This window comes from Oncorhynchus nerka, linkage group LG23 (genome assembly GCF_034236695.1).
Source record: "Oncorhynchus nerka isolate Pitt River linkage group LG23, Oner_Uvic_2.0, whole genome shotgun sequence".
NCBI lineage: Eukaryota > Metazoa > Chordata > Actinopteri > Salmoniformes > Salmonidae > Oncorhynchus > Oncorhynchus nerka.
In genome coordinates, this window is record NC_088418.1 from 38,076,760 (window position 1) to 38,101,996 (window position 25,237).

At 42.3% G+C, this 25,237-nt stretch overlaps 1 protein-coding gene across 1 annotated transcript in view; it reads left to right on the forward strand.

Moving 5' to 3' along the window:
* The window catches only part of LOC115106801 (zona pellucida-like domain-containing protein 1), a 48,132-nt gene that overhangs the window by 7,235 nt on the left and 15,660 nt on the right, over positions 1-25,237 (forward strand). Inside the window, exons 7-9 of the mRNA XM_029629901.2 lie at positions 16,361-16,441; positions 16,542-16,713; positions 16,877-16,979. Of these exons, the coding sequence (XP_029485761.1) occupies positions 16,361-16,441; positions 16,542-16,713; positions 16,877-16,979 (356 nt within the window). The remainder of the gene's footprint in view (positions 1-16,360; positions 16,442-16,541; positions 16,714-16,876; positions 16,980-25,237) is intronic.

Genomic DNA, 25,237 nt, shown 5'->3' on the forward strand with positions numbered 1-25,237 from the left:
TTAAAAGGTAATTTACCACCTTCACAAGAGCAGTCTCAGTGCTATGATGGGGTCAAACCAGACTGAAACATTTCGTATACATTGTTTGTCTTCAAGAAGGCAGTGAGTTGCTGTGCTACAGCTTTTTCTAAAAATGTTGAGAGGAATGGGACATTCCATATAGGTCGATTAGTTTTTTACATTTTCTGCGCTTTTTCAAGAGAGGCTTTATTACTGCCACTTTTAGTAAGTTTGGTACACATCCGGTGGATAGGGAGCCGTTTATTATGTTCAACATAGGAGGGCCAAGAACAGGAAGCACCTCTTTCAATTGTTTGTTGGAATAGGGTCCAGTATGCAGCTTGAAGGTTTAGAGGCCAAGACTATTTTCATGAATGTTTCAAGAGATATAGGATTAAAAAACGTGAGTGATTTTGATCCTAGGTCCTGGCAGTGTTGTGCCTGGACAACTGAGCTTTGGAGAAATTCGCAGACTCAACGAGTCCGTAATTTGCTTTCTAATGATCGTGATCTTTTCGTCAAAGAAGTTCATGAATTCATCACTGCTGAAGTGAAAGCCATTCTCTCTTGGGGAATGCCGCAATTTAGTTAGCTTTGCGACAAAAATACATTTGGAAAAATAGGATGATCAAGCAGCAGTGAGGGCTCTTCGGTACTGTCTTTCCAAGCAAGACTTCCAGTTTGGTGGAGCGCTATTTCCGTTCCAATTTTCTGGAAGCTTGCTTCAGGGCTTTGGTATTTTCTGTATACCAGGGAGCTAGTTTCTTGTTTTTTTTTTGGTATTGTTTTTATGGGTGCGACTGCATCTAGGGTATTAGGAACTTAGTTCCTCAGTTAGGTGGTTAAATGATTTTTGTACTCTGACGTCCTTGGGTAGGCGGAGGGACTCTGGAAGGGCATCTAGGAATCTTGGGGTTGTCCGAGAATTTATAACACGGCTTTTGATGATCCTTGGTTGGGGTCTAAGCAGATTATTTGTTGTGATTGCAAACATAATAAGATGGTGGTCCGATAGTCCAGGATTAAAGGGAAAAACGTTAAGACCCACAATACTTATTCCACTGGACAAAACTAGGTCCAGGGTATGACTGTGGCATGTTGGCCAAAACCCACTGAGTCAATGATGGCTCCAAAAGCCTTTTGGAGTGGGTCTGTGGACTTTTCTATGTGAATATTAAAGTCACCAAAAAATGTAATATTATCTGCCATGACTACAAGGTCAAATAGGAATTCAGGGAACTCATTGAGGAACGCTGTACACGGCCCAGGATGCCTGTAAACAGTAGCTATAACAAGTGATTGAATAGGCTGCATAGATTTCATGACAAGAAGCTCAAAAGATGAAAACCGTCTTTTTTTAAATAAATTGACATTTGCTATCGTAAATGTTAGCAACACCTCCATCTTTGCGGGATGCATGGATAATATGGTCACTAGTGTAACCAGGAAAAGAGGCCTACATTTATCAGGATTGAGCCATGTTTCAGTCAGGCCAATCACATCAAGATTATGATAAGTGATTTGTTCATGGACTATAACTGCCTTCGAAGTGAGAGATCTAACATTAAGTAGCCCTATTTTGAGATGTGAGATCACAATCTCTTTCAATAATGACAGGAATGGAGGATGTCTTTATGACCCCTCGAGGACCGATGGGAGGTGGGGAAAATAGACCTGAGCCAGCCGTAGAATCCATCGTGGCTGACAAAGAGGCCGGAGTCTGACACCCTCTCGGCCAGATAAGGGGGGAAGCTTGGAAGATCTGGACCCGAGGTAGGATCCCCTTGGGAAACAGGGTAGAGGACGATGGCTCGGAAACCTCCAAGGCCAGGGTGGCGAAGCTGTTTAATGTCTAGATTGGGCTTTCCAAAGTAAAAGAAGCCCCGTTCACCATTGACCGCCTCCTTCCACTAGGAGCAGCAGGTAGCCTAGCAGTTAAGAGTGTTGGCCCAGTAACTGAAAAGTTGCAAGATCAAATCCCTGAGCTGACAAGGTACAAATCTGTTGTTCTGCCCCTGAACAAGGCAGTTAGCCCAAAAATAAGAACTTATTTTTAACTGACTTGCCTGGATAAATAAAGGTAAAATAAATAAAAACTTAAAAAATGGCCGAGCAGCCGTACACAACCCTAAGATCACCATGCATAATGCCAAGAGTCGGATGGAGTGGGGTAAAGCTTGCTGACTCTGACGCAGTGGAAATGTGTTCTCTGGCATGATGAATCACGCTTCACCATCTGACGGACAAATCTGGGTTTGGCGGATGCCAGGAGAACGCTACCTGCCCCGATGCATAGTGCCAATTGTAATGGTCTGGGGCTGTTTTTCATGGGTCAGACTAGGCTCCTTAGTTCCAGTGAAGGGAAATCTTAACGCTACAGTATACAATGACATTCTAAACTATTCTGTGCTTCCAAATATGTGGAAACAGTTTGGAGAATGCCCTTTTCTGTTTTAGCATAATGCACCCGTGCACAAAGCGAGGTCCATACAGAAATGTTTTGTCAAGATCGGTGTGGAAGAACTTGACTGGCCTGCACAGAGCCCTGACCTCAAGCTCATCGAAAACCTTTAAGATGACCTGGAACGCTGACTGCAAGCCAGGCCTAATTGCCCAACATCAGTGTCCGACCTCACTAATGCTCGTGGCTGAATGGAAGGAAGTCCGTGCAACAATGTTCCAACATCTAGTGGAAAGCCTTCCCAGAAGAGAAGGAGGCTGTTATAGCAGCAAAGGGGGGACCAACTCCATATTAATGCCCATGATATTGGAATGAGATGTTCGACGAGCAGGTGTCCACATTCTTTTGGTCATGTAGTGTATATTGATGAATCAAAAATACAGTGGTTTGATTCATCTTGAAAGTTGCTATATTCAATTATTGAAATCCATAAAATATTGGAAGGTGAGAAAAGTGTATAATAGGGGTTGAACAATAGTCCTAGAAATCTGCCCTAATAATCCTCACTAATCATGGAACTGTGATGACAACAGTCCAGTCGCCGTGAACCGTGCGCCAGGCTCCTGGTTTAAACTGATAGGTATGGTCCATAATGATTCAAATGGACATGTCCCAAATGATTGCACAATCTATGATCCACTATTGAGATCCTCAGAAACAACCATCGAACATGACAGAGGAAAGAAGCGTGAATTAACGATGTATTGAAATGATGCAAAATGTAAGGAAACACACTGAAGTCAGTGACAGTTATAAATATATGTGGGTATATCTGACTGTGGCTACCAATAGTGGCTAAAATGTAACACATTACACATTTTTAAAAACATAGTGCAAAAGCTGGGCAAACACACTGAACAAAAATATAAACGCAACATCTAAAGTGTTGGTCCCATGTTTCATAGGCAGATTTTCAGAAATGGTTCATCCGCACAAAAATCTTATTTCTCTCAGATTTTGTGCACAAATGTATTTACATCCCTGTTTGAGAATTTCTCCTTTGCCAAGATAATCCATCCACCTGACAGGTGTGGCATATCAAGAAGCTGATTAAACAGCATGATCATTACACAGGTGCATCTTGTGCTCGGGACAATAAAAGGCCACTGTAAAATGTTCAGTTTTGTCACACAACACAATGCCACAGATGTGTCAAGTTTTGAGGGAGCATGCAATTGGCATGCTGACTGCAGGAATGTCCACCAGAGCTGTTGTCAGAGAATTTAATGTTCATTCCACTACCATAAGCTGCCTCCAATGTCGTTTTAGAGAATTTGGCAGTACATCCAACCGGCCTCACACCCACAGGACTTCCACATCCGGCTTCTTCACCTGAGGGATCATGGGGTTGGGTGCTGAGGCGTATTTCTGTCTGTATTAAAGCCCTTTGGTGGGGAAAAACAAATTCTGATTGGCCGAGCCTGGCTCCCCAGTGGGTGGGCCTTCGCCCTCCAAGGCCAAACTATACTATAAATATATATCTGGCATATCAGTTCATATCGTGTCCATATTGTCCATGGAACAATACACAACAATTACATTTTTCCTTACAGTAATTGTCATTCAGTGGGTGAGGATGAGACGGAAAAGAAAACATCTGCTCAAAATATTTAGCGAGTTTCTGCAAATGATTAGTTCCTGTGTTGGCGTTTCAGGAAGAACTTGATGCATTTTTCTCCATATTCCATCCAGTTTGCTTTATTTTTGTAAGAGATTGCATTAGATCGTGAATAAGTTCCTCCAATTCTTTTTGTTTTTCCTCTAACTTATTTCGTATCTCTGTAGTATTGTTTTTATTGCTATCTACCTGTACTATTAGTTCATATATTTCCCTTGTTAGTTTTGTCTCTTTAGCCAGAAACTGCTTTTTTATTATTGATGAATATTGAATTGAATGACCTCTGAGGGTACATTTTAAAGGTATCCCAAACATGAAGGATTTGCTGAACCTATATTGTACTTGAAAAATTCAGTTATCAATGATTTTGTCTTAGTTAAAAATAATTTGTCCTCCAGTAAACTTTGATTCAATTTCCAATATCCCCGTCCATACTGAAATTCAATAAGAGTTATGTGAAGGCCAATTAGATGATGATGATCCAATCACATTCTGTCTCCTATTAAAACTTTTTTTAACCTTTGATGAAAGAGAGAAAGAGACAAGAAAGTAGGCAAGACGACTAGCTTGATTAAGTCTCCTCCGTGTATATCTCACTAGGTCAGTGTTTTTCAGTCTATAAATATCCACTATTTCTAATGTCCATAATATTTGTGATTTCCTTAAGGGCATGGTGATAGTTTGTAGAGTGATTTCCTTTACGGTCCATTGAGGTACTTGTTGCCTGTAAGTTCAATAAATTGTTATAAATATTTTCAATGAAGTATGGATCATCCTGATTTGGACAATATAGATTAATGAGCCAAATCTCTTTTTCATCCACTTTCATAGTCAGAAAGATCACCTTCCTTGCGAATCATTCTTAACTATTTACATATTCAGATCGAAATTTTTGTTAATTAGTATCATCACGCCTTTTGAGTTCCTTTGTCCATGACAGAAAATTATTTCACCACCCCATTCCTTTTTCCACACAACTTCATCTAAGGATGTAGAGTAAGTTTCCTGTAAACAGTATATGTTATATTCCTTTTCTTTTAGCCACGTAAAGACTGATCATCTTTTTTTTATAATCTGCTAAACCATTACAATTATAACTGGCTATACTTATTTCACCCCTTATCATAACTAGATACTATTCTCAGTCTAAATTGACCATAATTAATGCTTGTAAAGTTACTACCATAAGAGGTATTATGACGGTCAAAATTAGAGATTTCAAATGTCTGATATTTTGAATTCAATAAACAGGTTCTAGCAATATTTGTTTTATTCCCTTGCCTGTTTGCCTGTGAGCCAATGCCACAGATGTTAAAAAATGTAGTCAAGCTATTATGTGTGTAGTAAATCTGAGTAGGTTGATGTGTATGATATTGGATGTGATATAGTGAGTGTGGACGATGTCTGTATAAGAGTAAGACTATAATGTGTGATGTCCAAATATATAATAACCCAGCCAATATGCATGGTTGAGTGTCTATGTGTGTAACAGGAAGTGAGTATAGCCTTAATATTCAGGATGATAAATGTCATCCATATCGTATCACCATCATAGTTGCATCATAACCTTTTAACATAATTTTCATAGAAAATCTAATCCCAGCATTTCCATAGCAATTAACGTTTCACATGATCATGAAAGAGACCTTGCATTACTATAGACTAGAGGTCGGCCGATTAATCGGAGTGGCCGATTAATTAGGGCCGATTTCAAGTTTTCATAACAATCGGTAATCTGCATTTTTGGACACCAAATATGGCCGATTACATTGCACTCCACGAGGAGACTGCATGGCAGGCTGATTACCTGTTATGCGAGTGCAGCAAGGAGCCAAGGTAAGGTGCTAGCTAGCATTAAACTTCTCTTATAAAAAAACAATCAATCAATCTGAACATAATCACTAGTTAACTATACATGGTTGATGATATTACTAGTTTATCTAGCTTGTCCTGCGTTGCATATAATCGATGCAGTGCCTGTTAATTTATCATTGTATCACAGCCTACCCAAATGGGTGATATAACAAGCGCATTCGTGAAATAAGCACAGTCTTTGCACCAGATGTGTACCTAACCATAAACATCAATACCTTGCTTAAAATCAATACACAAGTATATATATTTAAAACTGCATATTTAGTTAATATTGCCTGCAAACATGAATTTCTTTTAACTAGGGAAATTGTGTCACTTCTCCTGCGTTCTGTGCAAGCAGAGTCATGGTATATGCAGCAGTTTGGGCCGCCTGGCTCGTTGCGAATTGTGTGAAGACCACTTCTTCCTAACAAAGACCGTAATTAATTTGCCATAACTGTACATAATTATGACATAACATTGAAGGTTGTGCAAAGTAACAGCAATACTTATGGTTGCCACCCGTTTGATAAAATACGGAACAGTTCCATATTTCACTGAAAGAATAAACGTTTTGTTTTCGAAATGATCGTTTCCGGATTTTACGTATATTAATGACCTAAGGCTCATATTTCTGTGTGTTGTGTTATTTAATTCTAATTAAGTCTATGATTTGATAGAGCAGTCTGACTGAGCGGTGGTAGGCAGCAGCAGGCTTGTAAGCATTCATTCAAACAGCCCTTTCCTGCATTTGCCAGCAGCTCTTCGCTGTGCTTCAAGCTTTCCACTGTTTATGACTTCAAGCCTATCAACTCCCGAGATTAGGCTGGCAATACTAAAGTACCTATTAGAACATCCAATAGTCAAAGGTATATGAAATATAGAGAGAAATGATCCTACAACTGAAAACTTCTTACCTGGAAATATTGAAGACTAATGTTAAAAGGAACCACCAGCTTTCATATGTTCTTATGTTCTGAGCAAGGAACTTGAACATTATTTATATGAGACTAAATATATTTTATTGATGTATTATTTTAAGTTAAAATAAGTGTTCATTCAGTATTGTTATAATTGTCATTATTACAAATATATATATATAAATATTAAAATCGGCCGATTAATCTGTATCAGCTTTTTTTTGGGGTCCTCCAATAATCGGCATCGGCATTGAAAAATCATAATCGGTCGACCTCTACTATAGACAGCTTCACTACAGTACAAATGTATCCCGTACAATATGTTATCATTTCCCAATGTCCCTGTTCTGATTTCTTCCCCTTGCTTGTTGTAAACATAGATAAACATGTAGACAAAGACATAGAAAAGATAGGCAAACAAACACATATTCATATAGAAAGTTCTTGACAATGGAGAGAGAAAGAGAGTGAGAGAAAAGAGAGATCAAGTGTGTGTATTTATAAGTACGTACAGTATGTTTAAGCGAGTGCGTGTGTTCATATCAACTTCATAGTGTTCAGATATTTTTACAGTTCCCATACTTTTTTCTACCTAACCTGAAGTCCCTGCAGAATTTAGTACAGCCATGGTGTTATGGAGCTGTCTCGGAAGAACTGTCCATCTATTAAGAGTTTGTCCACAATGAAAAAAGCACGCTTACCCCTTGTAACGTCTGCTTCTCAAACACGTAGATCCCCTGAACGCAGCTCACTCTCCAGATCCCAATCACCTGAATTCTAATCACCGGTTCACACACCTCTATGTCATTATCACACACTATTTAGTTCAGTTCTCTGCACCCCATCATTGTGAGGTATTGTTTGTTTTGTGACACACTTCTAGTCGGAGTGCTGTGTTTATCTGTAATTTAATTCATCATCCCGTGTATGGTAGTTTTTGCCTGCCTCACTAACAGTGCCTATTCCCTGCCTGTACCGTAGCCTATGGGAGGCTTGGTCCTGGTCAGTCCCTGGATGGGAGACCAGATGCTGCTGGAAATGGTTTTGTAGGGCCAGTAGGAGGAACTCTTTCCGCTGGTCTAGAAAAAAAGATCATAATGCCCCAGGGCAGTGACAGGGGACATTGCTCTCTGAGTGCTTTCTTTCGGACGGGACGTCAAATGGGTGTCCTGACTCTCTGTGGTCACTAAAGATCTCATGGCACTTATCATAAGAGTAGAGGTGTTAAACATGGTGACCTGGCTAAATTCCCAAACTGGCCCTCATACCATTGTCGTGTCAATGGCTATGCTGGATTAAGTGATATGATATGCTATTCTATAAAAATCATTTCTCTGTAATTAATATTACCTGATTAAGCTAATCAGGTAGATAATTGACTAGAAAGTCGGGGCACCACAAAATAATGTTTATAGAGCTGTTATCTTCCGAATAAACTAAGACCTAGCAATATTTTATATTAATCGTCACCTTATTTCAGTCTCATATGAAAGTTGTAAATTCTTGGATATCTTCACGAACCCTGGCTAACAAGTTGAATCAGCAATACAAACTTTGGTTTAATTATTTATTTACTAAATACCGAACTAATCACACAGAATTACATATACACAGAATGCAAATTAAGTCAAACAGAAAATGTCCCTGGTGGACGGAGCCGACATGACGACTGGTTACACAAAGGAAAGGGGTTGGGTTTGAGTGAATGAGTGGGAAGACTGAGGAACAAAGGGAGAAGCTATGCTATCGTAAATACAGTATCTTATGCATTCTAAATTACCGCCCATTTGGAATAGGAAAATGCAATAAATATTTACTCTGAGCTGCGCCTCAATAGGTGGGTTGTAGATGGAAGGCTGTGTTGCCCAACAGAGATCTTCTTGTCCTCAGAAGAATGTCTCTGGTGGTAAACTGGATACGTTGTAGTGTCGTCATTGAGTGTTAGACTGGATCCGTCGTCCGTCCTTTCCTAGCCCACATTTACAGTGGCCGCTACTAACTTAACAGCTAGGAGGTATCACTTCTGTAGTGAATAAGAGTTCAAAGTTCATACCATTCGCAACCAAAGCTCACGCTGAGGTTCGGCTTAGTTCTGTAGTTGACATGTTGGTCCTTTTAACGTGGGACAGTCGTCCTCACGTCCTCGGAACAGGAGGTTACATTTTCGTCAAGGGCTTTATATAGGAGAGAGGGTATGTTTCATAGTTTACAACCAATGTCTCTTCACATGGGCGGGCCACTGAGTGAGCAGAGCTTTAAAACCCTTTTGAAAACCATGTGAATCTGATAACTATAATGTGTAGACTTTCCAGGACACAGTTTGTCATCCTATTATTAGTAAGAATGTCTCAAATGGCAACCGAACTTGACATCATATTCATTCAATTAAGTACCAACGCATATTTTCAACTGGTTGGATTACCGAAATATGGTTCCTTTCCCCCCACCTTTTGATGTTCCCCAACTCTCTATGTTTAACAAAGGCTTTTCAAGAGTCCTTCAGTAGAGTCAAGAGAGGACAGGGAGAAAGGTATTTATGGGAGGTCATAAACCTTACCCACAGGCCAACGTCATGACACCATCATGGCCACCTAATCTTCCCAAGCTTTCAATTGGATCATTCATCCCCCCTCTCAACTGTAACTATTCCCCAGGTTGCTGTAAATGATGTGTACTCAGTAAACTTAACTGATAAAAAAAGGATAAAATAAATCAAATGCATGACACAATCTACAGTATATTGAGGCTAGTTAAAGGCAAATTGAGATCCAAATAACCAAAACACAGCCTTCAGCCTACTACAGTGAGATGCAGCCATGCACAGCTGTTTTGCCAAATAAATAGGCCTATAGGCCCGCTTGAAACATGGAAAACCATGCTGCTCATGAGTTCTGCAACATGTTGTGATATGGCCTGTGCTTAAAAAATCTAACTACCTGAAGCAAGGACATGCATAGTCTTGATGCCATTTGAAATCAAATCAAATGTTATTAGTCACATGCACCGAATACAACAGGTGTAGTAGACCTTATAGTGAAATGCTTACTTACAAGCCCCTAACCAGCAATGCAGGAAAAAAATATGAATAAGAAAAAGTAACAACTAATTAAAGAGCAGCAGTAACCCATGCTAAATATTTTCAGTCTCCTGATGAAAATTAGGTTTTGTTGTGCCCTCTTCACAACTGTCTTAGTGTGCATGGACCATGATAGTTTGTTGGTGATGTGGATACCAAGGAACTTGAAGCTCTCAATCTGCTCCACTACAGCCCCGTCGATGAGAATGGGGGCATGCTCGGGCCTCTTTTTCTGGTAGTCCACAATCATCTCCATTGTCTGATCATGTTGAGGGAGAGATTGTTGTCCTGGCACCACGCGGCCAGGTCTCTGACCACCTCCCTATAGGCTGTCTCGCCGTTGTCGGTGATCAAGCCTACCACTGTTGTCATCTGCAAAATTAATGATGGTGTTGGAGTCATGCCTAGCCATGCAGTCATGAGTGAAAAGGAGGGGACTGAGCACGCACCCCTGAGGGGCCCCTGTGGTGAGGATCAGCATGGCAGATGTTGTTACCTACCCTTACCACCTGGGGGGCAGCCCATCAGGAAGTCTAGGATCCAGTTGCAGAGGGAGGTGTTTAGTCCCTGGATCCTTAGCTTAGTGATGAGCTTTGAGGGCACTATGGTGTTGAAGACTGAGCTGTAGTCAATGAATAGCATTCTCACATAGGTGTTCATTTTGTCCAGGTGGGAAAGGGCAGTGTGGCGTGCAATAGAGATTGCATCATCTGTGGATCTGTTAGGGGGTATGCAAATTGGAGTGGGTCTAGGGTTTCTGGGATAATGGTGTTGTGAGCCATGACCAGCCTTTCAAAGCACTTCATGGCTGCAGATGTGAGTGCTACGGGCCGGTAGTCATTTAGGGAGGTTACCTTTAGTGTTATTGGGTGCAGGGACTATGGTGGTCTGCTTGAAACATGTTGATATTACAGACTCAGTCAGGGACAGGTTGAAAATGTCAGTGAGGACACTTACCAGTTGGTCAGTGCATGCTCGCAGTACACGTCCTGGTAATCCTTCTGGCCCTGCTGCCTTGTGAATGTTGTCCTGTTTAAAGGTCTTTCTCACATAGGCTGCGGACATTATGACCACACAGTCGTCCGGAACAGCTGGTGATCTCATGCATGTTTCAGTGTTTTTGCCTCGAAGCGAGCATATAATCAGTTTAGCTCACCTGGTAGGCTTGTCACTGGGCAGCTCTCAGCTGTGCAAGTCCTGGCACATCCGACAAGTGTCAGAGGTGGTGGAGTACGATTCGATCTTAGTCCTGTATTGATGCTTTGCCTGTTTGATTGTTCGTCAGAAGGCATAGCGGGATTTCTTATAAGCTTCCAGGTTAGAGTCCAGCTCCTTGAAAGCGGCAGCTCTAGCCTTTAGCTCAGTGTGGCTGTTGCTTGTAATCCATGGCTTCTGGTTGGGGTATGTACGTGTGGTCACTATGGGGTTGACATCATCGATGCACTTATTGATGAAGCCAATAACTGTTTTGGTGTACTCCTCAATGCCATCGGAGGAATCCAGGAACATATTCCAGTCTGTGCTAGCATAACAGTCCTGTAGCTTAGCATCTGCTTCATCTGACTTTTTTATTGATCGAGTCACTGGTACTTCCTGCTTAAATTTTTGCTTGTAAGCAGGAATCAGGAGGATAGAATTAAGGTCAGATTTACCAAATGGAGGGCGAGGGAGAGCTTTGTATGCATCTCTGTGTGTGGAGTAAAGGTGGACCAGAGTTTTATTTTTGTATTTTTTTTTCCTCCTCTGGGTGCACATTTAAATGCTGATAGAAATTTGGTAAGACCGATTTTAAGATTCCCTGCATTAAAGTCCCCAGCCACTAGGAGAGCCGCCTCTGGGTGACCATTTTCCTGTTTGCTTAGGTTGGAATGCAGCTCATTGAGTGCGGTCTTAGTGCCAGCCTCAGTCTGTGGTGGTATGTAGGCAGCTACGAAAAATACAGATGAGCACTCTCTAGGTAGATTGTGTGGTCTACAGCTTATCATGAGATACTCTACTTCAGGCAAGCAAAACCTCGAGACTTCCTTAGATATCTTGCACCAGCTGTTGTTTACAAAAAAACAAAGTCAGCCGCCCCTCATCTTATCAGACGCCGCTGTTCTATACTGCCGATACAGTGTATAACCAGCCAGCTGTATGTTGATAATGTCGTCATTCAGCCATGACTCCGTGGTGAGTAATCGCAGTTCTGATGTCCAGAAGTTATTTTCCGACATTAGAGACGGTAGCAGCAACATTATGTACAAAGTAAGTTACAAACAACGCAAGGAAATGAACAAAAAAACACAATTGGATAGGACCACGTAAAATGTCAGCCTTCTTCTCAGGCGCATTACATTTACATTTAAGTCATTTAGCAGACGCTCTTATCCAGAGCGACTTACAAATTTGTGCGTTCACCTTATGACATCCAGTGGAACAGCCACTTTACAATAGTGCATCTAAATCTTTTAAGGGGGGGGGGGTGAGAAGGATTACTTTATCCTATCCTAGGTATTCCTTAAAGAGGTGGGGTTTCAGGTGTCTCCGGAAGGTGGTGATTGACAGGCCTCTCTCATCTTTTTAAGTGGGAGAACTTGCACAATTGGTGGCTGACTAAATACTTTTTTGCCCCACTGTATAACACAGATCTGGTAAAATATATTTTTTTGTACCATCATTTTTGAAATGCAAGATAAAGGCCATAATGTAAATGTCCTCACCATCAACTGCTTATTTTCTAACCCTAACTTAACATTTGTAAATATTTGTATGAACATAACAAGATTCAACAACTGAGATCATAATCTGAACAAGTTCCACAGACATGTGACTAACAGAAATTAAAATGGATCCGGCTCCAGAGTACAGGCCTCGGTGTAATGCTCATTCCTTCGACGATAAAAGCAAATCCGACCATCACCCCTGGTGAAACAAAACCGCGACGCATCAGTGAAGAGCACTTTTTGCCAATCCTGTCTGGTCCAGCGACGGTGGGTTTGTGCCCATAGGCGACGTTGTTGCCAGTGATGTCTGGTGAGGACCTGCCTTACAACAGGCCTACAAGCCCTCATTCCAGCCTCTCTCAGCCTATTGCGGACAGTCTGAGCACTGATAGAGGGATTGTGCGTTCCTGGTGAAACTCAGGCAGTTGTTGTTGCCATCCTGTACCGGTCCCACAGGTGTGATGTTCGGATGTACCGATCCTGTGCCGGTGTTACAAGTGGTCTGCCACTGCGAGGACGATCAGCTGTCCGTCCTGTCTCCCTGTAGCGCTGTCTTAGGCGTCTCACAGTACGGACTTTGAAATGTATTGCCCTGGCCACATCTGCAGTCCTCATGCCTCCTTGCAGCATGCCTAAGGCACATTCACGCAGATGAGCAGGGACTTTCTCAGTCAGTAGAAAGGCCTCTTTAGTGTCCTAAGTTTTCATAACTGTGACCTTAATTGTCAACCATCTGTAAGCTGTTAGTGTCTTAATGACTGTTCCACAGGTGCATGTTCATTAATTGTTTATGGCTCATTCAACAAGCATGGGAAACAGTGTTTAAACCCTTTACACTGAAGATCTGTGAAGTTATATGGATTTTTGCAAATTATCTTTGAAAGACATGGTCCTGAAAAAGGGATGTTTCTTTTTTTGCTGAGTTAATTATTCTAGCTCAGGCTCAATTTAGATTTTGACCACTAGATGGCAGCTGTGTATGCAACGTTTTAGACTGATCCAATGAGCCATTGCATGTCTGTTCAAAATGTTGTGTCAAGACTGCCCAACTGTGCCTAATTTGTTTATTAATACATTTTCAAGTTCATAATTGTGCACTCTCCTCAAACAATAGCAAGGTATTATTTCACTGTAATAGCTACTGTAAATTGGACAGTGCAGTTAGATAAACCAGAATGTAAGCTTTCTGCCCATATCAGATAGGTATATGTCCTGGGATTTTTTTTGTTACTTACAAGCTAATCACATTAGCCTAGTTAGCTCAACCGTCCCATAGAGTTTAATTTGAGCTGGATCCTGCTGGAACAGGATCCGGCACCTCTCCATTTTGGACTGTTTTGTTCCGGAACCTATTTGGCCGGATCCTGTACCTCTCCTGGCATGAGAAATTATTTTAAATGAAAAAATTCTAATAAAGGCGATCGAAGTTCATTCGAGTTATCTATTTTTTAATTATCCTGCCCCCCACAAAACAGCGTAATGTTAAAAAATAGATTTTCAGCCTGGGCCTAACATTCTAAGAGTTGATTTGGGTAGGCCCGGGTTTATGCTTTCTAACTTAACTTTCTATGATATTGCTCTCTCTCTCTCTACTCTGATAGACATGAGCCTGGATCTCTCAAGCGTTGCACTACATAATTTATTTCCTTATAGAATCATAGACACATGAAGGGTTCTGAATGAACTGCAGCTCCCCTGATCAATTGAAATACATTTACCAAAGTTATATAATTACTGCTGTCTGTTCAGAAATGAATTATAATTCAGAATTGCCTATTACACAATGAGAAGGCCTATATTTTAGCGACAGTGGATCAATAGCTGTGGATTGTAGCCTAATAACATGGACTAGTCTACAGTCAGGAATGTGCAGTAAATCTGGCAGTGAAAAAACAGCAGGCAGACAAAACAGGCCTTTCGCAATATTTCAAATACAATCGAGGGAAAATACAGGTTGGAAAGCAAATGGCTTCTGCTGAAAAGAGAAGCTATGCTGTAGGCTCCCAAAATATTTGATCAACTTTCAAATATTGTTTAGAGAGACTCTCTTTTGGCACGAGCGCATCGGCCATACCATCACCAGAGAGTGAGCTGCGCATCATTGGGTGAGCCATTGAAACTGGAAAGCATTTTTAGGGCTGTAATTTCCTCCTCGTATTGTAGCATGCAATATTTTTTTACGGAAACTCAAAGGAGTCATACCTAACTGCCCAGTGGCTTTCTATAGCACCCCTGTTGCAACCGCCATGCTCTATCTGGTCTCAGCATTTTGTGTTATTCTGTACATAAATCCGAGACACTGCATTTAGTATGATATGTTACGTTTTGTATGGTATGTATTATTTTAGAATGTCCATCCATTTTTGTACATGTTGCGAATTTGGTAAAATATGAATTTATGAATTTGCAAAACTTACAAATTGTAACTTTTTGGGCGATCCGACCAAATTCATATATATGTTCAGTTAGAGATCTATCATTCTCATTGAAAGCAAGTCTAAGAAGTAATAGATCTGTTCTATGTGCACTCTTCTATGCTTCCCGTTAAGTTTTGTTTTGAAAATACAATATTTTTGGTTATGGAAAATGTATTTCACAGCGGTTTAGATTGGTACAATGATTCTCTACAGAATGACAGTTTTTTTGTCACAAACTGAAATTAGTCAAACTATTCCATTTTAGCAATCAGGAAATGGCGGTGGGATTTCTGCATATTGCACCTTTATGTAACCTTCTGCTTTATGTAACGATACCAAACGTAACATATCATACAAATGTAAGTGTCCCGGATTTACATTTACTACGTTTACTATGTCTAGTCTATGAAACTAGGCTGCCTACACATACCGCAGAGCACCCTGTCCATAATGCTGACACAGTGCTGCGGAGATAAAGATTTTTTTCTGGAGCCAACCTGTCACTCAATCATTTTAAACTTCTTAGCTATTTTTAAATAGGAACATAAAACTAAAACTGAGGGGGCTAAAGTTGGAATCTTTAGCCCCCTCGTGGTGCAGGCCCACCAATTGAGATACACAGGACCATGGGATAATTATACAGGCTCATTACATTTGTATATTTTCTTGACCAAATAGAGTGTTGAACTAAAACAAAAATCAAAGGGAAATGCAAGAGGAGTGGCCCATAATGCTATTAACTGTGTCACTACTGTGTCAATTAAGAAACGCCCCACAAACATCACCCCATTGGCCCCATGTGGGTGTTCGGTGGATAAGGTTGGCATGGGCTATTCCACAACAGCCTAACATGGGCCAGACCACAACAAGCCCACACCAGCCCAACACGGGCCATTGTGCCAATGTGGGCATGTTGCTGGGAAAATATGACCTTATTTCAGGCAAAGTGAGGGCTGCCTTTACATATGGGCTGCCCACACTGGTGGTGGCAAATGTAGAGCCAATGAGCCAAGGCAGCCTACATGGGGACAATATTTTAGCCCATATCGTGCCAATGGGGACTTGTTTGTTGGGGCCCCTCTGTCACTGACCTAATATCTCTGCCGATAACACATGGTAGGACAGACGCCATGACTGAAAGGGTTGCAGCCTAATCCTCAGTGACTCAATGCTAACCTTGCTGGAGAAAGGGAGGCCCTTGTCCTGAGGTGATAAGACCAGACCCCTCTTTCAGATTGTTTGATCCTAGCGCAATCATTCCTATTTTAATTACCACTTACCATATTTTTCCTTCTCCCTGCTAAAATAGATGGAATGTTCTGATGGACTACTGTTACACCACTGCCTCTGGGAATCCAAATGATGAACTTCGCTATGACCTCTTCTTTAGGTAATTCTTATGCATGTTACTCTGAAGCAATTTCCTTGAACAGTGCGGTAGTGTGATTTTTCCGATCTGTTTTGTTGTTTTGTCTTTGTTTCTGAACCAGCTGTGACAAAGACCCACAGACAACTGTGTTTGAGAATGGGAAGAGTCAAATGGGCCGTTTTGCCTTTGAAGTGTTTCGCTTTGTCAAGCACAAGAACCAGAAAATGTCTACCGTCTTCCTGCACTGCGTTACCAAGCTGTGTCGAGCCGATGACTGCCCCATGCTCATGCCGGTGAGGTTCTGAGGGTGACCTCTGGCAATATTAGTCCAAAAGACATTCACACCAAGATGAGAAACAAAGCAATGACTTGGTACCTTTAATAACATGCTGGTAATTTGAACTCAAAGCAAAAATATTTGGATTAAAGACACATATCCCTGTCTTGTCTCCACAGATCTGTGGTAGTAGAAAGAAGCGGGACGTCTCAGAGAGGACGGAATCAAACTCTGCATCAGGAAACGCTATCATTACTGCTGGGCCAATAATCACAAGGAGCGGTACGCCTCCAACTGTCCACCTCCTCCCTCCCCCTCAATCATCCGCCCCTGGCACATGCCCTATTCCAAATCCACCCCTGTACTAAAGAGTTGAATGAACAGGAGAGAATGCAGACCTACCAAACACAAGATCAAATTCTAATTTTGGTCTGAGTGGCCCAGCGGTCTAAGGCACTGCATCTCAGTGCTAGAGGTGTCACTACAGACACCCTGATTCGAATCCAGGCTGTATCACAACCGGTCGTGATTGGGAGTCCCATAGGGCGGTGCACAATTGGTCCGGGCTGGTGTAGGCTGTCATTGTATATAAGGATTTCTTCTAAACTGACTTGCCTAGTTAAATAAACGTTTTTAATGTACTCGTTGAAGTATATACTATTGTATGTGACCCGATTCAGGAAACTAGGCATAAGTCGCAAGTCACCACTTCACAGGAGAGCAGTTTGAATGTAAACATTTTTTTTAATCAAATGCGTTTTTTGGCAGAAATGCCTAATCGAACATGTGATCTTTCATGTGCATTAATAACAAACTTGTATGCCATCTGTATATATGAATAAAGTTGTTAAATTACGAGCCTTGTTGGTTAAGCCACAGAAAACGTTAGCAACCTTCCCACTATCCATGATTGGCTGAGATAATGTGGGCTGGACATGCCGAGAGAGGAGTTTGGATTGGTCTGCCATAGAGAAAGCGTCTGTCTATTTGAGCTCGTCAGTCTGTGTTGGTAAACCTGTCGAACGCAGCTTTATTATAAACGTATTGTGTAGTGGAGCAGCATAAGTGTTGCTCTCCATTTTCTGGAGGATCAAGTTTTGAAATCAGTGGAATATGACAGCTAAAGAGATGGAGAAAACACCTGTCTCCGGATTACGTCTTCAAACTAAGGATAGCCTTCCTGACAGGGAGATGTGTCCATGATGCATGTTGATAGTCTAGCGTTAGGTAGCTACATTTTCATATATTGCACATCTCAAATTTTGACAAAGTGGTTTAATTTCAAGCTAAAGTGTACTGTTAGCTAGCTAGCTAACATTAGCTGGCTGGCTCCCTATCTGACGTTATTATTTGTTTCCCAGAGCCGTTTGCTTTTCTAGTTAGTCTAATGTTAGCTAGCTAATATTGGACCTGGTTGGTTAGCTCTCAACACTGTGGCATTGTTGCCACTTTGTTCATTGTTTAACTGGCTAACGTTAGCTGGCTGGCTCATTAGCTAACATGACGTGTGTGTGATCTTAAACGTTGTTTACCTAAATAGGTTCATTGTTTAGCTAGCTAGCTATATGTCTTAAGCTAAAGTGTACTGTTAGCTAGCTAGCAAACATTAAATAGCTGGCTCCCTAGAGGATGTTGTTATTTGTTTCCCAGAGCTGTTTGCTATTCTAGTTAGAACCTAATGTTCGGCAGAGTTGGCACTTTGTTCACTGTTGGTTAACTAGCTTACTTTGACGGAGACGGGCTTAGTCCGGCACACGTAAGATTCTCAATTTGGCTTCTTATCAGAAAGGCTCTGTGCTGCAATGGATAGTGCATTAGCCTTCTAGGCAAAATTGGTGAAGAGATTTAAATGTTGTTCGAGTCCCACTCAAATGTAACGTTTTGTCTCCTCCTTCCCTGGACAATGGAATGGAAAGAGTTATCTTTTACAAAATAGCAAATTGTCTAATCCTTGGGTTCCCAACCCTATTCACTCGGGGACCTACAGCATATTTCACACCTTAAACTCAGCAAAAAAAGAAACAGTCAACTGCGTTTATTTTCAGCAAACTTAACCTCTACTGACTCCCCATCCCGCATGCGGGAGCGTAATCATCGCCTGAAACTAATTAGCATAATGCAACGGACATAAATATCCCTAGAAAATATTCCTATTCATGAAAATCACAAATGAAATATATTGAGACACAGATTAGCCTTTTGTTAATCAGCCTTGTCATCCTTGTCATCTCAGATTTTAAAAATATGCTTTAAAGCCAAAGCTAGACAAGCATTTGTGTAAGTTTATCGATAGCCTAGCATAGCATTTTGTCCAGCTAGCAACAGGTAACTTGGTCACGGAAATAAGAAAAGCAATCAAATGAAATAGTTTCCCTTTGATGAGCTTCGGATGTTTTCACTCACGAGACTCCCGGTTAGCTAGCAAGTGTTCCTTTTCTCCCAAAATATTATTTTTGTAGGCGAAATAGCTCTGTTTGTTCTTCACGTTTGGCTGAGAAATCGCCCGGAAATTGCAGTCACGAAAACGGCAAAATATCGGGACAATTAGTTTTTCAGTAGGACCGATTGGAGTAATGGCTACCTCTGTATTTTACACGAGAGTCACCCTGGGAGCCATCAGGTGACCACTTACGCAATGTAGCCGCCTACGGCTATTCTTCAACATAAATGCGTAAAACTACGTCACAATGCTGTAGACACCTTAGGGAATACGTAGAAAGCGTGAGCTGGTTGATAGCACATTCACAGCTCAATAGGGACTCATTGGAACGCAGCTCTTTCAAAATATGGGGCACTTCCGGATTGGATTTTTCTGAGGCTTTCGCCTGCAACATCAGTTCTGTTATACTCACAGACAATATCTTTACAGTTTTGGAAATGTTAGAGTGTTTTCTACCCAAAGCTGTCAATTATATGCATATTCTAGCATCTTGTCCTGACAAAAACTTTTTTTCAAAAAATGAAAATACTGCCCCTAGAGTCGCAACAGGTTTTAACATGTAAAAAATATTTGTATGAACATAAGATTCAACAACTGAGACAAACTTAACAAGTTCCACAGACATGTGACTAACAGAAATGGAATAATGTGTCCCTGAACAAAAGGGGGGGTCAAAAGTAACAGTCAGTATCTGGTGTGGCCACCAGCTGCATTAAATACTACTTCCTCATTGACTGCACCAGATCAAATCAAATCAAAGATCAAATCAAATCAAATGTATTTATATAGCCCTTCGTACATCAGCTGATATCTCAAAGTGCTATACAGAAACCCAGCCTAAAACCCAAAACAGCAAGCAATGCAGGTGTAGAAGCACGGTGGCTAGGAAAAACTCCCTAGAAAGGCCAAAACCTAGGAAGAAACCTAGAGAGGAACCAGGCTATGTGGGGTGGCCAGTCCTCTTCTGGCTGTGCCGGGTGGAGATTATAACAGAACATGGCCAAGATGTTCAAATGTTCATAAATGACCAGCATGGTCGAATAATAATAAGGCAGAACAGTTGAAACTGGAGCAGCAGCACGGTCAGGTGGACTGGGGACAGCAAGGAGTCATCATGTCAGGTAGTCCTGGGGCATGGTCCTAGGGCTCAGGTCCTCCGAGAGAGAGAAAGAAAGAGAGAAGGAGAGAATACGAGAATGCACACTTAGATTCACATAGGATACAGAATAGGACAGGAGAAGTACTCCAGATATAAGAAACTGACCCTAGCCCCCCGACACATAAACTACTGCTGCATAAATACTGGAGGCTGAGACAGGAGGGGTCAGGAGACACTGTGGCCCCATCCGAGGACACCCCCAGACAGGGTAAAACAGGAAGGATATAACCCCACCCACTTTGCCAAAGCACAGCCCCCACACCACTAGAGGGATATCTTCAACCACCAACTTACCATCCTGAGACAAGGCTGAGTATAGCCCACAAAGATCTCCGCCATGGCACAACCCAGGGGGGCGCCAACCCAGACAGGATGACCACATCAGTGAATCAACCCACTCAGGTGATGCACCCCTTCCAGGGACGGCATGAGAGAGCCCCAGTAAGCCAGTGACTCAGCCCCTGTAATAGGGTTAGAGGCAGAGAATCCCAGTGGAAAGAGGGGAACCGGACAGGCAGAGACAGCAAGGGCAGTTCGTTGCTCCAGAGCCTTTCCGTTCACCTTCCCACTCCTGGGCCAGACTACACTCAATCATATGACCCACTGAAGAGATGAGTCTTCAGTAAAGACTTAAAGGTTGAGACTGAGTTTGCATCTCTGACATGGGTAGGCAGACCGTTCCATAAAAATGGAGCTCTATAAGGAGAAAGCCCTGCCTCCAGCTGTTTGCTTAGTAATTCTAGGGACAATTAGGAGGCCTGCGTCTTGTGACCGTAGCGTACGTGTAGGTATGTACGGCAGGACCAAATCAGAGAGATAGGTAGGAGCAAGCCCATGTAATGCTTTGTAGGTTAGCAGTAAAAACCTTGAAATCAGCCCTTGCTTTGACAGGAAGCCAGTGTAGAGAGGCTAGCACTGGAGTAATATGATCAAATTTTTTGGTTCTAGTCAGGATTCTAGCAGCCGTATTTAGCACTAACTGAAGTTTATTTAGTGCTTTATCCGGGTAGCCGGAAAGTACAGCATTGTAGTAGTCTAACCTAGAAGTGAAAAAAGCATGGATTAATTTTTCTGCATCATTTTTGGACAGAAAGTTTCTGATTTTTGCAATGTTACGTAGATGGAAAAAAGCTGTCCTTGAAATGGTCTTGATATGTTCTTCAAAAGAGAGATCAGGGTCCAGAGTAACGGCGAGGTCCTTCACAGTTTCATTTGAGACGACTGTACAACCATTAAGATTAATTGTCAGATTCAACAGAAGTTCTCTTTGTTTCTTGGGACCTAGAACAAGCATCTCTGTTTTGTCTGAGTTTAAAAGTAGAACATTTGCAGCCATCCACTTCCTTATGTCTGAAACACATGCTTCTAGCAAGGGTAATTTTGGGGCTTCACCATGTTTCATTGAAATGTACAGCTGTGTGTCATCCGCATAGCAGTGAAAGTTAACATTATGTTTTCAAATGACATCCCCAAGAGGTCAAATATATAGTGAAAACAATAGTGGTCCTAAAACGGAACCTTGAGGAACACCGAAATTTACAGTTAATTTGTCAGAGGACAAACCATTCACAGAGACAAACTGATATCTTTCCGACAGATAAGATCTAAACCAGGCCAGAACTTGTCCGTGTAGACCAATTTGGGTTTCCAATCTCTCCAAAAGAATGTGGTGATCGATGGTATCAAAAGCAGCACTAAGGTCTAGGAGAACGAGGACAGATACAGAGCCTCGGTCCGATGCCATTAAAATGTAATTTACCACCTTCACAAGTGCCGTCTCAGTGCTATGATGGGGTCTAAAACCAGACTGAAGCATTTCGTATACATTGTTTGTCTTCAGAAAGGCAGTGAGTTGCTGCGCAACAGACTTTTCTAAAAAAAATTAGAGGAATGGAAGATTCGATATAGGCCGATAGTTTTTTATATTTTCTGGGTCAAGGTTTGGCTTTTTCAAGAGAGGCTTTATTACTGCCACTTTTAGTGAGTTTGGTACACATCCGGTGGATAGAGAGCCGTTTATTATGTTCAACATAGTAGGGCCAAGCACAGGAAGCAGCTCTTTCAGTAGTTTAGTTGGAATAGGGTCCAGTATGCAGCTTGAAGGTTTACATTTACATTTTACATTTAAGTCATTTAGCAGACGCTCTTATCCAGAGCGACTTACAAATTGGTGCGTTCACCTTAAGACATCCAGTGGAACAGCCACTTTACAATAGTGCATCTAAATCTTTTAAGGGGGGAGGGGGAGAAGGATTACTTTATCCTATCCTAGGTATTCCTGAAAGAGGTGGGGTTTCAGGTGTCTCCGGAAGGTGGTGATTGACTCCGCTGTCCTGGCGTCGTGAGGAGTTTGTTCCACCATTGGGGGCCAGAGCAGCGAACAGTTTTGACTGGGCTGCGCGGGAACTGTACTTCCTCAGTGGTAGGGAAGCAGGCCAGTGGTGGATGAACGCAGTGCCCTTGTTTGGGTGTAGGGCCTGATCAGAGCCTGGAGGTACTGAGGTGCCGTTCCCCTCACAGCTCCGTAGGCAAGCACCATGGTCTTGTAGCGGATGCGAGCTTCAACTGGAAGCCAGTGGAGAGAGCGGAGGAGCGGGGTGACGTGAGAGAACTTGGGAAGGTTGAACACCAGATGGGCTGCGGCGTTCTGGATGAGTTGTAGGGGTTTAATGGCACAGGCAGGGAGCCCAGCCAACAGCGAGTTGCAGTAATCCAGACGGGAGATGACAAGTGCCTGGATTAGGACCTGCGCTGCTTCCTGTGTGAGGCAGGGTCGTACTCTGCGGATGTTGTAGAGCATGAACCTACAAGAACGGGCCACCGCCTTGATGTTAGTTGAGAACGACAGGGTGTTGTCCAGGATCACGCCAAGGTTCTTAGCGCTCTGGGAGGAGGACACAATGGAGTTGTCAACCGTGATGGCGAGATCATGGAACGGGCAGTCCTTCCCGGGAGGAAGAGCAGCTCCGTCTTGCCGAGGTTCAGCTTGAGGTGGTGATCCGTCATCCACACTGATATGTCTGCCAGACATGCAGAGATGCGATTCGCCACCTGGTCATCAGAAGGGGGAAAGGAGAAGATTAATTGTGTGTCGTCTGCATAGCAATGATAGGAGAGACCATGTGAGGTTATGACAGAGCCAAGTGACTTGGTGTATAGCGAGAATAGGAGAGGGCCTAGAACAGAGCCCTGGGGGACGCCAGTGGTGAGAGCGCGTGGTGAGGAGACAGATTCTCGCCACGCCACCTGGTAGGAGCGACCTGTTTAGAGGCCATGATTATTTTCATCATTGTGTCAAGAGATATAGTACTAAAACACTTGAGCGTCTCTCTTGATCCTAGGTCCTGGCAGAGTTGTGCAGACTCAGGACAACTGAGCTTTGAAGGAATACGCAGATTTAAAGAGGAGTCCGTAATTTGCTTTCTAATAATCATAATCTTTTCCTCAAAGAAGTTCATGAATTTATCACTGCTAAAGTGAAAGTCATCCTCTCTTGGGGAATGCTGCTTTTTAGTTAGCTTTGCGACAGTATCAAAAAGGAATTTCGGATTGTTCTTATTTTCCTCAATTAAGTTAGAAAAATAGGATGATCGAGCAGCAGTAAGGGCTCTTCGGTACTGCACGGTACTGTCTTTCCAAGCTAGTCGGAAGACTTCCAGTTTGGTGTGGCGCCATTTCCGTGAGAAATGTTTTTAGTTTTTAGGGGTGCAACTGCATCTAGGGTAATCAAGGTTAAATTGAGTTCCTCAGTTAGGTGGTTAACTGATTTTTGTCCTATGGCGTCCTTGGGTAGACAGAGGGAATCTGGAAGGACATCAAGGAATCTTTGTATTGTCTGTGAATTTATAGCACGACTTTTGATGTTCCTTGGTTGGGGTCTGAGCAGATTATTTGTTGCAATTGCAAATGTAATAAAATGGTGGTCCGATAGTCCAGGATTATGAGTAAAATCATTACGATCCACAACATTTATTCCATCGGACAAAACTAGGTCCAGAGTATGACTGTGACAGTGAGTGGGTCCAGAGACATGTTGGACAAAACCCACTGAGTCGATGATGGCTCCGAAAGCCTTTTGGAGTGGGTCTGTGGACTTTTCCATGTGAATATTAAAGTCACCAAAGATTAGAATATTATCTGCTATGACTACAAGGTTCGATAGGAATTCAGGGAACTCCGTGAGGAACGCTGTATATGGCCCAGGAGGCCTGTAAACAGTAGCTATAGAAAGTGATTGAGTAGGCTGCATAGATTTCATGACTAGAAGCTCAAAATACGAAAACGTCATTTTTTGGGGGGTAAATTGAAATTTGCTATCGTAAATGTTAGCAACACCTCCGCCTTTGCGGGATGCACGGGGGATATGGTCACTAGTGTAGCCAGGAGGTGAGGCCTCATTTAACACAGTAAATTCATCAGGCTTAAGCCATGTTTCAGTCAGGCCAATCACATCAAGATTATGATCAGTGATTAGTTCATTGACTATAATTGCCTTTGAAGTAAGGGATCTAACATTAAGTAGCCCTATTTTGAGATGTGAGGTATCATGATCTCTTTCAATAATGACAATGGAGTGAATGGATGGATGAATGAATGGAGGTGGTCTTTATCCTAGTGAGATTGCTAAGGCGAACACCGCCATGTTTAGTTTTGCCAAACCTAGGTCGAGGCACAGACACGGTCTCAATGGTGATAGCTGAGCTGACTACACTGACTGTGCTAGTGGCAGACTCCACTATGCTGGCAGGCTGGCTAACAGCCTGCTGCCTGGCCTGCACCCTATTTCATTGTGGAGCTAGAGGAGTTAGAGCCCTGTCTATGTTGGTAGATAAGATGAGAGTCCCCCTCAAGCTAGGATGGAGTGCGTCACTCCTCAGCAGGTCAGGCTTGGTCCTGTTTGTGGGTGAGTCCCAGAAAGAGGGCCAATTATCTACAAATGCT